Source organism: Drosophila kikkawai, chromosome 3R, assembly GCF_030179895.1.
Source record: "Drosophila kikkawai strain 14028-0561.14 chromosome 3R, DkikHiC1v2, whole genome shotgun sequence".
Lineage (NCBI taxonomy): Eukaryota > Metazoa > Arthropoda > Insecta > Diptera > Drosophilidae > Drosophila > Drosophila kikkawai.
In genome coordinates this window covers 8699639-8717040 of record NC_091731.1, presented here as the reverse complement: position 1 = coordinate 8717040, position 17402 = coordinate 8699639, and the positions used below count along the sequence as shown (strand labels likewise).

The window sequence follows — 17402 nt, the reverse complement described above, 5'->3', positions numbered from 1 at the left end:
ATGAAATTTTTACCGAAATTCTGAAATAATATAAAATGATCATATCTAAAGAATGGTGCAAAATGATAAACAGCCAAGTTATAATTTTTTTTCTAAAAATTTTTCGATCATTTGTATGGGAGCTATATGATATAGTCGTCCGATCCGGCCCGTTCCGACATATATAGCAGTGAGAGTATATAGAAGACTATATGCAAAGTTTCATTCAGATAGCTTTAAAACTGAGAGACTAGTTTGCGTAGAAACGGACAGACGGACGGACAGACGGACATGGCTAGATCGACTCGGCTGTTGATGCTGATCAAGAATATATATACTTTATAAGGTCGGAAAGGTCTCCTTCACTGCGTTGCAAACTTCTGACTGAAATTATAATACCCTGCAAGGGTATAAAAAAGCCACAAACAAATAAATTTAAATTTTCCGAGTCTGAATCGGAATTTTCTTTTTGTATATTGTAGTCTACAAGTAGATTTTGACCTTCAATGTCAAAAGAAACTCCTTTGCTCTTTAGAAGAGTTTGCTTCTACTATATGAGAAATTTTTGAAGTTTGGGATCTTGGGTGGTAATCAGTAAAATTCTTATTCTTTCGGGTTATATTCAATCTACTGTCATCACTCAGAAGGGCCAAATGTCAGACTCAGAACATTTGGATTTGTCAATAAAATTTTCAAAAATATGCTCAACCAGTACAGAATTCTTCTTCCCGGTGTTTGTTTCCCCATGCCATCTTGCAAAAAGTGCTAGTTTGCAGACCGAAATGATTTCTGAAAATATTCTAAACTTTAGCAGGGGTACGTAAGGGCAGCTGATTTTGGTTAATTTACACACTAGACGAACCATAGTTTACCACAGTTATACACTTTTTGCGGGCCGGGACGAGCTTCACAAAGATTTACTCTACATAAGCTGTAACATGCTTTCAAATAGGGGGCTACAAACATTGATGGTTTTGAACATTTTTTTTTACTGCATATGTGCAGCAACAGCTGATCTAGTTAATCGAAATTATCGGTTTTAATATATATTTTTTTATAAATGATTATATTACTTTTGATAGAAAACAAAACTTTTATTAATTTTAACAGTTGAAAATATTCTTAATCTGCAGCTAGAACAGCCAAATCGGTCACTGTGCAGCGTGGACAAAACCCTTTAGCAAAGGCACAAACCATGGCCGACCTGCTTACGAACTGCTTACTTTACACTTCAAAAAGAAAACGTAGATTTCAAAAAAAAAAAAAAATTTTTTCTCTTTTCTTCAATATTTGGAGAGTCTTATTTTCCATGTTGATATGCCCTCATAGTTTGTAATTGGATAATTAAGAATTAATTCAATTCCGAAATTACGCACGGAACATTCGTACGCATTATTTAAAAAACTTTAGAAAGGAAACGATTTTGATAAAAGCCTTAACATACAAAGATTAATTTTGGGAAGTTTTTCATTTTTAAACTATTGCAAAATTAAGTGATTCGCAGAGGACATAAAACGGGGTTTTGAGCTATACCAATCCAGTGGCAATATTTTAAGGCAACTAATTTTTAACTTTTAATCACTGGTGCCTCTTAAAAATGATTCTAATTGATCAATTTAAGCATTTCTTAATAATAACTATATTACAAAATATTAATGATTTTTGAGAACTTTTAATTTTTTGGCCGGAGTGGACGTCTCTGAAGAAATTGAATATTTAAAAAGAAAACCAAACTTTTGTTGATTTTAATAGGCACTTATGTACATATGACCAAATTCTGATTGCTTCTACGACTGCTATATGCGATATATACATACATATGTACATACATTTTGATCAAATTTAAAATATTTTGAAATTGTTATAAGCAATAATATCTCGGGGTTTATGCATATGTTTAAGAAAAACTGAAATTGTGTTCTTTTATTAATGTAAAGTATGCTTACGTGTTTTAATTTGTAAATGGGTGAATAGCATTTGTTTTATACACTGCACATTGGGATGAAATGCCTTTATTTTGGCCAAAACCTAAAAAATTCGTGTTAATATATCAATATTGTTACAATTATTTTAAGCTAAGAAATGTCCCTAGACATCAAAAATATTTAATTGGTATTTTATTGTCCAGCCGTTGTCTTCCACCAGCCCTTGAAAGTCAACTGTTCTTGCCACGTAGTGCGTGCAAGTTTGCTGATTAGACAAGTTCCTTAACTTTGACGTTCTCGTATTCTTAAACAGTTTGACCAATTAAAATACCTTAAAATGGAAAATGTTTCACATTGTATGTAGAAAATATCTGTATAAGTGTTTAATTATTTGTGCTTTTGTTTTGTCATGCTTTTAATGAAATACGTAAACACTAGTTTTGTTGATTCTAACCTTAAAATATTTGTGTTTCGTGGAGCATATCTAGCAAGATACAACAGGATTCAAATAACAGCTTATGTGGTAGTATGTGTTATTATGTGTATATTCAGATAGCAATTAAATAATTTGCGGGAACTTGCGGGGGGGTTTGATATTTCAACAGATGCGAGCCAGGTTGAAATTCGTCGAGGTGACTTACAGGAAGTTTGGCTGTAATCGCAATGTCATCGCGACTTTTTGATTTGCATGCGAGGAAAAATAGCCGAGTGAACAATTTAACTGACGTATTTCATCGAGCTTTAAATTCTTCTGATCCTTACTTATCAAGCATCGCTCAAAAAAAGAGTTCAAAATCACACTCATTGCCAAGTGAAGTTATTGCACTTTTAGCTTCTCCAAATCCAGAAGATGCAGCCCAAGTATATAATATTAAAGACAACCTTACAAGTATACCATATTTAGATTTTGATTTAGACGAAGAACGTTTATATTAATACAAGTTTATGTACTTATTTTTAAGTTTTCGTTTATCAAATTAAGTTATAATATGCAAAAATATTAAAATAAAAAATTTTCTAACAATTATGGATAAAAAAATGCAACAAAAAAAAAATATAACAACATTAATATGAATTTTATATGAATATACTGCAGTTCTATTATGAGGGCGGCAGGGAAGGAAAGGTGGCAGTGTAAAAAAAAAAAACCGAAATTCACAAATAATATAAGCAGCAAATTCTCCAAGTTTCAACTTTCTAGCTTTAAAATTACGGTTGTTGCCAAAATAAAAGCATTTCATCCCAATGTGCACTGTTTACCTTTTTTACTTGTTTACCTTTGGCAACGCAAGACGCTAGAGCGGTTAGTTTAGGTGGCAAACTGGACCCTATCCCTTTAAATCCAGTCCACTGGTGGCTAGTTGTCACAATTATTTCTAGGAATAACACTAACCAAAAATAACCAACAAAATCCACGAAAAAAAGAAAATAAAAGAAACAATAAATAACATTTAAAACCAACCGATTCCTTGTTCATTAACTAACTAATACGCTATACAAAATGAAGAAGAGACTCGTCCCGGAAAGCCGCAAGAAGGAAAGCCATCTGGAGTTCACGACTCAGGATAAGGTGGAGATCGCAGCCAAGGATTACGGACTGATGCGGACCACCAACAAAGCCCAGACCCCGTATCCCCACGTCGATCCAGGCGTGGACGCCAACTTGCTTAAGGCCCGCCTATCGATGCGTCGCCATTTCGAGTTTAGAAAGTCGGTCATTTCAAATATGTCTGACAATAATAGCGAGCGTTTCTCTACGAAGGACAGGATGAGCGGTTATGACTTTAAAAATAATAAGCCCACTCGTGTTTCAAGTCAAAAGGTTTGGTTGTGCGATTCTAAAAGCCCAATTAATCTTTAACCTATACATATCCATCGATCCAGAGCGTCCATATGGGTTCCCAGATAACAAACTTAAATTACAAGAATTTGTTGTCCACCGGCACCCCGCATCCCGTCAAGTCCGTGGCCCTGAATGTCAAGGCGCTGTCCACCCGCCTCATCGAGGTGAACCTGCACCATCCGGAATCGGGTTCGCCGTCGCCGGAGGAGCGGCCGAGGACGCGAAGAAAGAAGGTCATGCTGAGGGACGCGTCGACCGTCATTATGATCCAGCCGGATACGACGCTGGACTGCGAACGGCTAAGCGATGTCAGCATGCGAGTCACCCGGCTCGACTACAGTGTCCCGAACAGCCGTATGAGCGTAGATTCCCTCGCGAGCTTCGCGGAACGGCGTAGGCTGTTCGACGAGGGCGAGTACACCATCGCGAGGAAGGGTAAGAAAATGAGCGACACGATGATGGCGGCCACGACGTATGATAAGCGGCTTCCCGACCACACTACCATGTTCGCCAAAAAGGCCAAAGAGGAGATCGAGAGGTATATCAAGGCGCAGGGACTGATCAAGACCTCGCACGACCACTGGAAATGGGCCCGTCACTTCGACGTTAAGACGCCGGAGAGCTCGTCGGATTCCGAAAAGCCAACTGTGGACGATATCTATCGGGACATGAGGCATCAAAAATCAAACATACAAACAAAACCCAAGTAGCTTGCCCTCTAGTGGGAGTGCCGAAGAAGACGATATTCTGCACTGCAGCACTTGCTCAGCTTCTCCAACACTCCGGCTAGGCGGTGATTTCATTCGAGATATTTTGCGAGCTTGTTTTTTTGCAAAATTATGGTCAAATCTTAATTGTATTCAAACATAAAACCCCTAAAACTTAACCAAAGTTGTTCATATTTAGTAATGTAGTATGGATGTCAGCAGATAATAGATAGATATAAAAAATGTAGCTTTAAGGTTGTCATTATGTATGCATTCAAATATGCATAGAAGCAGAATGGCAAATGACCTACTGCACCAAATCGTGCTGGAAAACCAAATTGACGTTGTTATCATAAGCGAACACTACAAGAAACGGGAGGAAGGATTCTGGCTGGAAGACGACACAAAGACGGCGGCCATATGGATTCCGGACCCCACCACGACTCCACACAGAAGTGACAAAAAAGGAAGATGCCACGTCATCACACAAATTAGAAACTGGACGATATTCAGCTGCTATTTAACCCCAAGTGACGACATTCAGACCTTCCAGACGAAACTTGAAGATATTGAAGACAACGCAAGGCATATAGGTGGAAACCTTATAATAGCTGGGGACTTTAACTCAAGAGCGCAGGAATGGGGTATGCCATCAACTGATTCTCGAGGCCGTAGAGTCCTAAACATGGCCGCAAGAACCGGGATGCTAACAGCAAATGTAGGTGCAATACCCACATTCAATCGAGTAGGGAACGTGGGCACAATCCCCGACATAATACTAGTGACAGAAAACCGCGCGCACAAAATCGCCGACTGGAAAGTCCTTGATACCTACAACGGAAGTGACCACTGCTATATTATGTTTGACATAGCAGAAAACGAAGTGACTACATTAGCACCAACGAGGAAAGGATGGAACGCTAATCGATTGGACAAAGGAAAGCTTATTCGAGAAATTGACGCAAGGCTGAACCGACAGAGAGGCGGTAACATAATCAGCAACAACATGACAACCATAAGGCAGGCCTGCAACGCTGCAATGCCAAAAATGGGCAATCGTCACAGACAAGGACAAGAAGCGTACTGGTGGACCCAAGAGATAAAAGCTCTCAGAGAAACGTGTATAAAAAACAGACGCCGCCTTACGAGGGCTAGACGGAGAGGGATCTTTACAGAAGAAGAGAGCCAATTTAAGAAATCCAAGAAGGATTTAAATATTGCCATCCGAAAAAGCAAAACGGAGAAATGGAAACGCCTCTGCAACGATGTCAATAGTGACCCATGGGGGCTCGGATATAAAATCGTGATGAAGAAGCTCAGAACAAGAAATTCAACACCGGATCTAGAAGAAGAGCAAATGGACCAAAAAGTCAAAGCACTATTTCCCGCCCATACAAATAGCATAGCAAGGACTACTCCACCTATAGCCGAACACCAGATCGAGCTCTTCACTGAGGACGAGCTACTGAAAGCGACAAAAACCTTAAAAAGGAAGAAGGCCCCAGGGCCCGACAACATTCCAGCAGAAGCCCTAATAGCGATCGCGGAGAACCGACCCCATATCCTATTGGATATGTATAACGAATGCATTACCAGCGGGAAATTCCCAGACATTTGGAAGGTGCAACGATTGGTCCTGATAAGCAAGGGCAAGGGAGACCCCCTAACCCCGTCAGCTTATCGGCCATTATGCATGCTTAACACAACCGGGAAGCTACTAGAGAAATTGGTCAAGCCACGACTAGCAGCAGCGATCGAAAGAGGAGGGGGTCTTTCCCCGAGGCAGTATGGATTTAGACCAGGAAGATCGACCATTGGAGCAATCCAAGAAGTCGTGAACCAAGCTCTCAGCAGCCAACAGGGCAACCACTTCTCGAGACCGGTAGTGCTCCTGGCCACTCTGGACGTTAAAAACGCCTTCAACAGCGTTAGATGGGACAACATAATTGATGCTCTGAAAAGACGATTCCAAATCCCAGGATACCTGATTCGGATAATACAGGACTATCTTGACAACCGACGACTACTGTATCAAACAAAAGCAGGGGCATGCAGATAACTTCAGGAGCCGCACAAGGATCAATACTTGGACCAGAGCTATGGAGCATCAGCTATGACGAAATTTTCCACCTAGACATCCCAGAGGACACGACTATCGTGGGATACGCAGACGAAATAGTCGCAGTCATTACAGCGCGGAATACCGAGTATGCACAACGCAAGCTGACGCAAGTAATGATACGTATAAAAAGATGGCTGAACTCACACGATCTAAAACTTGCGGATGAAAAAACGGAGCTATTATTAGCTACCAGGAGAAGGATCCCCCTAGAAATAGATATGAGAGTAGGGGAAAATGTTATAAGGACGCAGAAGGTCATAAAGTACCTAGGAGTAAAACTTGACTCAAAACTAACATTTAGTGCACACATACAAGGGGCGAAGAAAAGAGCGACCGAGACTACAAAGGCGCTTAGCAGACTCATGGCCAACGTGGGCGGCCCATTACCATCAAGACGAAAGCTTCTAATGGAGATAAACCACGCAATCATGCTGTACGGATGCGAGATCTGGGCAGGGACCCTTGAGATAGCCTGCAGGACAAAACCTCTACAGGAGGTGCAAAGAACGATAGCTTTACGAATCGCGAGCGCGTATCGAACGGTATCCGGTCCGGCGGCACTAGTAGTTGCAGGCACGATACCAATCGACCTTTTAGCCAAAGCGCGAAAAAGGATATACGAAAGACGAAAAGATGGAGACACGACGAGGACACTAATCGAGCGGACCAGAGAGGAAACCCTCCGACAATGGCAGGAAAGATGGACAGCAGAAGGGAGAGGCAGATGGACAGCTAGGCTGCTACCAAACCTGGTAGCATGGACCGCAAGGAAACACGGAGACGTGGATTACTACGTCACGCAGATGCTGAAAGGCCATGGCTACTTTGCCTCCTTTCTACACAAGATAGGGAAAAGAACAGATGCCAGATGCATATACGGAGATGCGGAGATCGACAGCGCTGAACACACCATCTTTCAATGCGAAAAATTCGGACCGGCGCGCAGGACCTTGGAAGAAGTGGTTGGGACAATAACCCCTGAAAGTATTGTGACAAAAATGGTTGGCAGCGAAGCGGCATGGAAGCACATCGCAAGATTCGTGGAGAACATCCTTCGAGCAAAGAAGCCTGATCTGGATGAGACAGCTGGGTAACCTGGACGCAGTTAGAAGATGAGAGCGTATAGCGCTTAACTGGCGCCACCTCGAAGTAATGCGAAAGCTTTTCCGAGGTGGAAACACGGCCAACGACGAGGGGGGGGTTTAGTGGGTGCAAGCCCCACATACTCCTTTTTGCGACGGCAAATGGGAAGATGCGTGAGGCATTCCCCCTCCTCAACCCAAAAAAAAAAAAAAAAAAAAAAAAAAAAAAGGTTGTCATTTTTGCTAAATATATAATTAAATTAAACAAATACATTCTTTATTAAATAATACCTTTTATATAGGGTAAGGTGGGGTAAATCCGACAGTGTGGGTAAACCCGACCTCCCTCTGTTTTCGAAAATCGGAAGCACTACGCAAAATAATATTAGTGTTGTCGTGTAGAGCATCGAAATCAATGTAAATGGTGGTATGACAGCATTTTATTAGTCAACATTGAGATGGTCAAACGACAACAAGTTTGTTTTCACAATTTTGAATTTCATTTTTGTGCATAATTAACTGCAGGATATTTCTTTTTGTCAAAGTTATCGCATGAAAAGGTAAGTGGATTTAGATTCTTTGAATAAAGTCCTACAAAGTGCATATAAGTTTGGTTAATTTTTTTTTATAATTTCTTTTTTAATTGCGTTTTTATGAAAAATTACGTGGTGGGGCAAATCCGACCTCTAAATAGTGGGGTAAATCCTGCCGCAAAAAATCAAAAAAAAACAACAATCACACCAAAACCATCAACATCGCAGCCAACCAGACGTTTAACTCGAACCAAAAAACGCCAGCAAGCTATTTGAGCAGCGAATCAGATGATACTGATTAATTATTTTGCTATTTTAATTTTTTTAATTCTTTTATCTTTTATTACCATTATATAACATAACATTGATTGATTTATCATTGCAAAACCTATATTTAGGTTATATCTGTACTAAATCAACCAAAAACATAGGCGGTCGGGTTTGAACATAGCAAAAATGAACTTTTTCGTAAAACGCTTGTATCTCAAAACTTTTCAAAGGTATGAATAAAATGCTATGCATAGAACGTTGCGCAAAAGTCTAACCTTTAATTTGGTATACATATATAACGACTTTATCCGATGTAAAATAAACATTTTATAGCCAAAACCATTTACTAGGTCGGCTTTACCCCACCTTACCCTACTTAAAATATCAATATATCAAACGCTAGATTCAACTTGTGATATTCAACGTAAAAAGCAAGAGTTCTCATTCGCTCCTAAATATTTAATATTACGATCTACCGCTAAGTAAGCCCAAGTCTAGGGATAGTGGAAAGGACAAAGAGACTGTCTCTTATTTTTAAGTTTTAGTCCTACTACTTCTTTTACTTGTTAAATTTCAAATTAATAAAATTTTTGTAAGACTATAATAGTTCAATTGGCCTAAAACGGAAATACGAATGAAGTTCTTTCCATTTTTAACTACAATATTTATCCGTCAACATATGTGTGCGTCTGTTTTCGAAACAGAAAGGCGGGAAAACATGTACAACCCCATCGGGAAAGTCAACAGCAAAAACATTCACATAAAATGTCAAAAGTGCCATTGACATGGCCCATTTGGAGACTGAATAGCCCTTTCCCCCTCAAAAACAACTTACAAAGAAAAATAGGAAAGGAGGACTGACAATATACGTGACCTATGTTACCAGAAAGTCGGCAATATGCAGATAGACATTCAACTTCAAACCAGGCTAGATGCCGCGGAACTTGGTTTACTTTAAATGTGAGTTTATTTCTTTAAATTTTGTCCAAAATTGGTATTGTACCAAGCTGGACCACAATCTGTAAATCAACACGCTATCTAAATAAACGCAAACGGAAACCAATCCGAAACGAAAACAACAACTTGTGCGTGCTATTTCAAGAGTTTCCGCGTCTTACATCTACGAACGGGTTTCATATTTTGGTTTTAGCCCAAGAATGACTATTAAATACATATTTCTCTAGCATTAATCAATGGAAATTTTAAATGAAATTCAAGTGGCCGGGATTTGAAGTGGGCCTGGATGTTTATTTTAATTGACTACGTCAATTAATTAATAGATAGATTCAATTAAACGAGTACTGAAATATTCAAGCAACACCTAAGCCAGCTTATTAGGTTCAGCAATTTATATTTCCAATTTAATGGCTGATTCGCAATTGCTATCAGCATTCAATAAACTGACTTTTAGCAGGGCAAACACACTAGATGAGCAACCCTTAGCCTTTAAGTTGTGCCACTCTGCCAGAGTCAACTTGACACCCAACTTTCCCCTCATTTAAGCAGCGAACTCGAGCGTAATCCAAGCAAACATTTGAAGACAATTCAACTTGCCGGCAATCAACAGTAACATTGCCCAGCCTTGTCCTAGGTTGGGATCCCTTCAAGCTCCCGAAATAAAAACTATTACAAACAATTGAGTACTGGGTATTGAGTATTGAGTGGGCGCTGGCTTACCCGACCGACAGCTGATGGTGGCACTCCTGGTGGCTGCATCTCCTCCTCCTCCACCTCGCTCCTTGCCATTCGAAATTCGGGGGCCATTCCTCAGTTCCGTGAGCGAGAGCTCAATTGAATCCGCATGAGCCATCAAATTGTTTTTGGTCTGCAAAGGAGGACAAGTGAAAGCTAGGATCTGCGATGTGTATGCGCTGGCAAACCTTTTCAATTTCGTTCATCATGAGGGGCGTGACCTTCGGCATCTGGTCGTTCTTGCCGATGGCGCCGACAATTACCTGTAAATCGTCGTGGCGCTCCTGCAAAATGAGCAGAGAAATGCATTTACTTATTTATTTTTGTTATAATTTTTAAAACTATTTTAAGGGCCCATTAATATTCTTAGAAGTGGATAAAAATAGATACAAGTTGACAGAAAATTATACAAGTCAAGGTCTCCTCCTCAAAGTTATTTAAAATATTCACCCAATAATCTAATAAATAAAGTTTAAAATGTAATATGAATAAAATGCATTATATATCTTTTAATAAATATTTTAATTAGAGTTACAATTAAAAAAAAAAAAACAAATGTATTTAATAATGGAGAGAGAGCTTCAAGAACCTTATTTTCAGTCTCATACAAAATAAGAAATCTAAAAGAAAGCTTCGATTAAGCCATTGAAACACAAATTTATGCAGTACAACAAGAGTCCTTTAGGTAAACAATAAATTCCAGTCTTTAAGCGGAAACGGAAGCTGTACAAACACATACACGCAAAATGGCCACCGCTTGGGAGAAGTGCTGCTGCCAACGGCGATTGGAATTCAATTTCAACTGCAATCATGCAGGGAACCGCCGCTCTCACCGGAAAGAACAAAAGCAAGTGGGCGGGATGAGGGTGTTCAGGTGTGCGAATGTGAAAGGTAGTGTGTGTGTGGCCTACAACCTCTCGAACAGCGTTTGTCAACCAACAAAATTGCATTTGATGGTCGTCACTGTGGCGCGATGCAAACTGTTGCCGTTGCAGCGCAGTTGACGGTCGTCCGATTTCTGCTGCTGATTTTTCTTTTCGCGCCAAACACAATTTTTCGCAAATTTACAATCAATCAACGAGTCAAACAAAGAAACAAAAAATGTAAAAAATATTTTAAGCACTGCAACCGCTGTCCAAAAGAGACCGTATGCGACTGAAGAGGAGCAAACAAAAAAAAATATATGAAAATAAAAACAAAGGCCCAACATTCGCCGGCAAAGAGAGGCGGAATTTGCCCCTCTTTCAAATTAGTTTTACCCATTTTCACATTTTCCCCCATATGCTCCACTCTCCCGCTCTGTGTTCTTCTCTCTGCCCCTCTCAGAAAACAAAATGTTTTCTATTTTCGATTTTTTGTTTTTAAGAAGCGCTGGCGTTTGTCGCTGCGCTCACGGGTGCCATAAAAAAATAAATAAATAAAAAATAAAAATAAACAACAAATGACTGCAGTGATTAATGACTCTGTTGTCTAGGGATGGAACTTGCTGAAACTGTTAGATTTATCATATGTTCCAGACTCGCCAGCCACGAAATCTTTAGTTTTTTGTCAAGCTTTTTCTGTGTGTGCCAGTTTGTAGAGTTTAAAATGGGAATAATAAAAAAATGTATAGGAATATTTGTCAATTTGTTTCATTTAAATATTTGTCTATTTCTAGCAGCTTTTATTCAAATGTTCAACTATCAACTATTCCTTATAGTGGGATGACACTGCCGCATTAATTAGAGACTTCATTAAAGATTTGACAGCGCTATAGCGTTTTACACAAGTGCGAGCAAGACGACTCTATGGCGCTCTAATGCATTAGAATAATGCATTAGCTACTTCATTGCCGCGGTAATCGATAGATCTACATATTATATACTAGATACTCGATAACAAAATACGGGTTTAATGAAGAAAATTGTAATTGAAAAATGTATTAGCCAGTTCATTGACAGTATGGTCTCACAATGAGAATTTTATTTTTATATCATTTCGCTTGTTTTTTGAACTGAAAATATATTAGAAAATTAGCAAAAATAATATGTTTTGCGGTAGCAAGGTTCTTGCGCTGTAAAATTAATTAAAATTATTTTTTTTGTAATAATTAAAAAAATTTTAAGCATTATAGGTTAAAAACATAAATTTAAAGGATTCTGCATTTATTTATGCAATAATACTTCGACGAGGAATTCAGAAATTCATAATAATACGCCGCGAAAGGCCGCCGTTTTTTTTTGTTTACCTTTTACGGTCGGTGTGACCGTAGTCGTATTACCAAAATAATCCAAGCAAAATTCAAGCAAAATTACACAAAATTACACATATAGTTGACTCTTTCAAGGTTCTAATGAAGTAGCTAATTAATGAAAACTGCATTACTGTATCATATGGGCATTAATAAAAGAAAAATGCTGAAGAGAGAAACAGCCTGATATAGGTGACTTCTGACAAACAATGTGACTTAGCTTAATAGATTTTTGTCTGTTGTTTATATTAAAATAATAATTCTACTTCAATCTTCAAACATCATCGCACAATTTAGTTTAAAAATATCGTACAAAATAACTAAAACATTAAAAATTAGATTTCTATTCGAAATGGCAGCTTATTAAATCTTTTCATGTTGCAATCCATCATTAAAATGTTGAAAATGATGTAGAAAATGTAATCAAACATGACAAGAAGCCACATTGCTCTTCGAAGGCAGACAGCAAACTGCAACAGAATCTCTTAAAATCTCTTTGAAAATCTCAGTCCCTCGACTGATCGATCTCTCTCTTATTTGTGACCCACTAAATATTGTGTTCACTTGTGAGCTGCTTACTCCTCACCGCCCTCCAACTGCACACAGATGTGTAACTGTGTCAGATGTGTTTATTTTTGGGCCTTCTAATGGGCCCATTTAGCTATTGTGGCCACTGCACATGCATATATAGACATACCATACATATAGGAACGAAGATTCTTAGGGGGTCAATTAACTTGTGGCCAAAGCAGCAAGCCGAATAAATGACTAATTGCAGCGTTCAAATAGAATTATTTAATTGTAGTCTTAAGAAATTATACTTTTCTATTCTGTCACCTCAAATTTTGGCATTTTGCCAGACTTGGCCACTTACGTTGATATCCTCCATGCGCTTCTCGAGATCACCACTGGACTTTAGATCAACGGGCTTTTCTATCAGGACATTAATGCGACGCAGTCCCTTTGTGACGAGTTCCTCGATGTTGACACTGTCCAATGGGGGAGCTGGAGCTCCGCTTCCCGAGGTCTTGGATCTATGGGAAACACAAGTCTTGTAAATAAAATAGAATTTATGGGATTTTTGGCAGACGCTCACCTCGCTTGCTGCACTTCGCGGAACTGTTCCCGCAGAATAATTTGTGTGCGCATCACCAGTCGGGATATGCTTCCCTGTTTGCCATGGGTCTCCAGTACCAGAGAGTCCCCTTGGGATATCAAGGTGGCTGCATCCGGAGCAATCAGCAGGCGGAGATCATCCCTATTAAATTTGCTTGTAATTACATAGGTCATTAAATGCATGTTGAATCTTACGCCTCGCTCTCGTGGCACTGTTCGATCTTGGCCTTGGTTAGCTTCAGCTTGTATATCATCTGCTTGGCCTGCTTATCGAACTCCCGGACCCGATCGTCCAGGGTGTGCGGCTCCAGCTCACTGAGGGGACTCTTCAGGGTGACATTCGAGTCATCCGCTGGCGATGGCATCGAGTCAAGGACCTTGCTCAAGAACGAGTTGGGCTTCGTCTCAATTCGACTCTGTGGGGGGCAAACATTGAAAAGCACTCTCAGGTAAGGATCGACTCTTCAAGGCAGGCAAACTTATATAAATCTAGCTGGGCATTTAACCAAATTACCGTATCACTATCGGAGTCAATTGTTGGTGTCATTTCCAGCGAGAAACGCGGTATATCCTCATCGTCGGAAAACACGAGGGGCTCAACATCGAAACCGGACTCTTTGTCGGGACTATAGAAACTATCGCGACCGGGTGACTCCGGCTCCAAGGCATCCAATTCTGGCTGTAGTTGGCGCCAGCGCTTCGGCTTAGAGACCGAGACCTGCGGCGTCCTGGGAGTATCTGGCGTTTTGGGTTCCTCCTCCTCGGAATCACGCAGGATATCTCGTTCGTTGGCTATTCGCTTGCGCTTCTCGTCAAAGGAGATGCGATGCTTCTCGACTCGCAGGAAGGGGGTGCTTGTATTGCCCGCTTCCGGACGGAGCAGGCCCTTCTCCTCCTCTTCGTCATTATCCGAAACCCTTGGCAGCGGAGAGTCGTTGAGGGAATGCTTGCTCTTCGAGCGTCGCACCTCCTTGCCATCGCTATCTACTCGAGCCGATGAGTCAGAGTCCTCGGATAGATCCACAATCTGCACGGTCTCCACATACTCGGGGACAAAGGGCTCCACACTCTCCAGTATATTGACGGTGTCCACGATCTCACCCTGCTGAGGTTCCAGGGCGATATTTTGCACTGACATCTTGTCGTTCTGGATGTTCTTCACCTTAATCTCCACAACTTGGGCGGGCGAGGTCGGAGCCTTTCGTTTGGTTTTCGCCGGTTTGGGGGGTGGAGTTTTGGAGACTTTGTCGGGATTCAGGGAGATCTGGGAGAACAATGTACTGGACTCGGCCAAGCGGAATGTTTGCGGGGGCAGGACATCGGGCAAGACTTGGTCGCCACTCGTGGCCGCTTCTACGGCTTTCGTTGGCGACTGTGAGGCGCTGGTGTTGGTCGATGAGGGGGATTCCCCTGACTGCGGAGTTCGCGCTCGTCGCTGTCGCACCGTATCGCTGACCACCACTATTTCCGTGTCATCATCCGCGACTGGAGACTTTTGTGGAGCCAGCGTTGTGGCTTCATTGAAACGCGTCTTTAGCGCATCCTGCACAATAAACGCATAGTTTGCTATAAATTACAAGACACTACAAGCTCCCTCCAAACTCTTCAAAGCTAAGGAAATGCATTTCTGAAAGCCCATGAAGCCTTGGTGCAAAGTTATGTAGGTATATTTTTACATTTAGGTACAACTCTCCATTTAAAAAGCGGTGGCCATTTATTAGCGCTGGTTTGACGGTGAGCGGTGTTGGTGGTGGTGAGCGGTGGTTTGGAAGGATTACGTTTTATGTTGATTTTGGGATACATGGTTTGGACATTTGACGCAGCCGCAACCAATTGAACGCCACAACAACAACAATTAGAGGGGATATTCAGGTATAAAACTCTACACATTAAAAATTGGAAGCGTGAAAATGACACCAAAGTTAGACCCCGTAGAGCTCTAGTGATACGGTGATTTCTGGTTTGTTTGAGTATTTATAGTAATTATGGTTTGTTCTTTAGCTGGGGTGATATGGTGGATTTGCCACTTACACACACTGGTAAATGTGGTAGGTTCTTGATTAGATCTTTTTTTATGTGAAAACATTTTTTAATGGTTTATGGAATTATCAAAATAAATACAATTATGAGTTGGGTAAAATAAATATGTATATTACAGCCAGAGTAAATAATAGTAGCAGTTTATGTAGAGTAGTAAGTGGTTAAGGTCTAATTAGTTGTAGGATAGTGTTTTAGAGGCCTAAAGGATTACTTAGTAGTAACATTAAGTTAAATTTAAAGCGTTTATTTAAGAACTAACTAACGAAAAATTCCGTAAAACTATACATTTTTGAAGAGAATTATATTTAGCAGTATAATTAAATGCCTTTTTTTGTATTTTTCTAAAAGATAAGTTCAAACTCTATTTTCAATCATTATGAAATTTACATTTAAAGATTTTAAAATTGAATGTATACTAAATTGTTTAAAACTTTCTTAAATTTGTTAAAACTTCTATAAATAAAGAAAAACCTCAACTCTTCAGTTCAATTTAAACTTCAACTTAAACTTCCAAAGATGTGAAAAGGCGATGCAAATATTTATAGACCCTTTAAATGCTGTTTACAGAAATGTCAATCTTATCCCATTTCTTCTGCCATTGACTACGATTTAAATTTTACATTAGTTCTCTGTTCATGCTGATAAATCGAATGATGTGAAACAGAAGTAAAAGCTGAGAGAAAAGGAAACCCAATTCCATTCGCTTTGAGCCAGGCCAAAAGGTGTTCAAGTAGAAGCAGCCAGCCTGCTGCAGTCCCGGGGGAATGAGAGATGAGATGAGGTGCGATGGGTGTCCGATGTAAAAGCGAAATGTGAGGTAAGCAAATAAAGACACACATACCGGGGAGAAGGGAAAAATGAAAACCGATAGACACAACACAGACACAGAATAAAAGAAAGGATGTTGCTTACATAATTTAAAAGTGAGAGGACAGGAGGATTGGTGAGACAGAGCGGAAGAAGAAGCTTGGCGTAATTAAGAAGATTTGTTTGCTTGCTCAGACTCACCACGACAATTGCAATTACTTGCTGCTGCAGTTTCTCAATTTCCGGATTCGAAGGCACATTTATCTCCTTCAGGTCATGCTCCATTGCTCTGCAATACAATTGGCATTAGTACAGCGTGAGAAAAATGGATTAGGTGTTGCACCAGCCGGGATATCGAATGTTTTTCTATTTTAACAATTAAATGAAACTGCAGAACAACATAGACGTTTTCAAATCACTATCTATAAACCCAGGAAATATAAGTAAACTAATATTAAATACTTGTTCTAAAACTGGATGGTGCAACCCTCAATTCTTTGCTCACTTTAAGGTCTCCAGGGAAATGTTGTCCAGATTTTGCAGGGTGGCCTTCATCTCCCGCAGCCGCTTGATGATGTCAGCACTGGTCAGCTTGTGGTAAACAGCCTTCAATCCGTCGATCCGCTGGCGGGTGTCAACCATGCAGCTCTGGTCACAGGACTTGCTATACTCGTTGTATTGCGCTTCGCACCTTCGCAGCACATCCTCGAACTCCAGCAGTATGGAGTTGCGGTCGTGCACCTCCTGCGGCGACTCAAAGCGACGGATGAGTGTGTCCGCCAAATCGAAGCACTCCTCTAGCTGCCTGGCCAAAGTGAGCAAGCTTTCGAGGAAGGCCTTCGACTGGGTCACATTCTCGCCGAGTGCATTGTACAGGTGCTTCAATGCATCGATCCGCTGGCTCAGCTGCTTGGGGGACTTGGTGTACCTGTCCTCACACACCCTTCGTCCTGTCTTGATCGTGCTTTCGATCTCCGCCTTGATCTCCGACAAAGTGCGGTAAATTTGCTGGGGAAGAAAACGTCTGAAATATAAACATTTTATTTAATATTTTTC

At 40.4% G+C, this 17402-nt stretch overlaps 3 protein-coding genes across 9 annotated transcripts in view; 2 read left to right on the top strand and 1 right to left on the bottom strand.

Annotated features, from left to right (window-relative positions):
• Positions 1-17402, bottom strand: part of Dys (Dystrophin) — a 178441-nt gene that overhangs the window by 136817 nt on the left and 24222 nt on the right. For 4 of the 7 annotated variants that reach the window (XM_041774457.2, XM_041774456.2, XM_041774464.2 and 1 more), the window contains exons 6-13: positions 16852-17354; positions 16548-16635; positions 14014-15042; positions 13695-13915; positions 13480-13641; positions 13258-13417; positions 10342-10437; positions 10139-10286 (exon numbers count right to left, since the gene is read on the bottom strand). In XM_041774457.2, coding sequence (XP_041630391.1) covers positions 10139-10286; positions 10342-10437; positions 13258-13417; positions 13480-13641; positions 13695-13915; positions 14014-15042; positions 16548-16635; positions 16852-17354 — 2407 coding nt within the window. The remainder of the gene's footprint in view (positions 1-10138; positions 10287-10341; positions 10438-13257; positions 13418-13479; positions 13642-13694; positions 13916-14013; positions 15043-16547; positions 16636-16851; positions 17355-17402) is intronic. The other 3 variants (XM_041774467.2, XM_041774468.2, XM_041774469.2) reach the window with 1 other exon arrangement.
• Positions 1-17402, top strand: part of LOC138928890 (uncharacterized) — a 57081-nt gene that overhangs the window by 18080 nt on the left and 21599 nt on the right. The window lies entirely within an intron of this gene.
• LOC108084361 (uncharacterized) lies at positions 3258-4641 on the top strand. Its single transcript, XM_017180534.3, has 2 exons — positions 3258-3726; positions 3789-4641. The coding sequence occupies exons 1-2, from the start codon at positions 3406-3408 to the stop codon at positions 4455-4457; spliced, it is 990 nt and encodes a 329-aa protein (XP_017036023.1). The 5' UTR covers positions 3258-3405; the 3' UTR covers positions 4458-4641.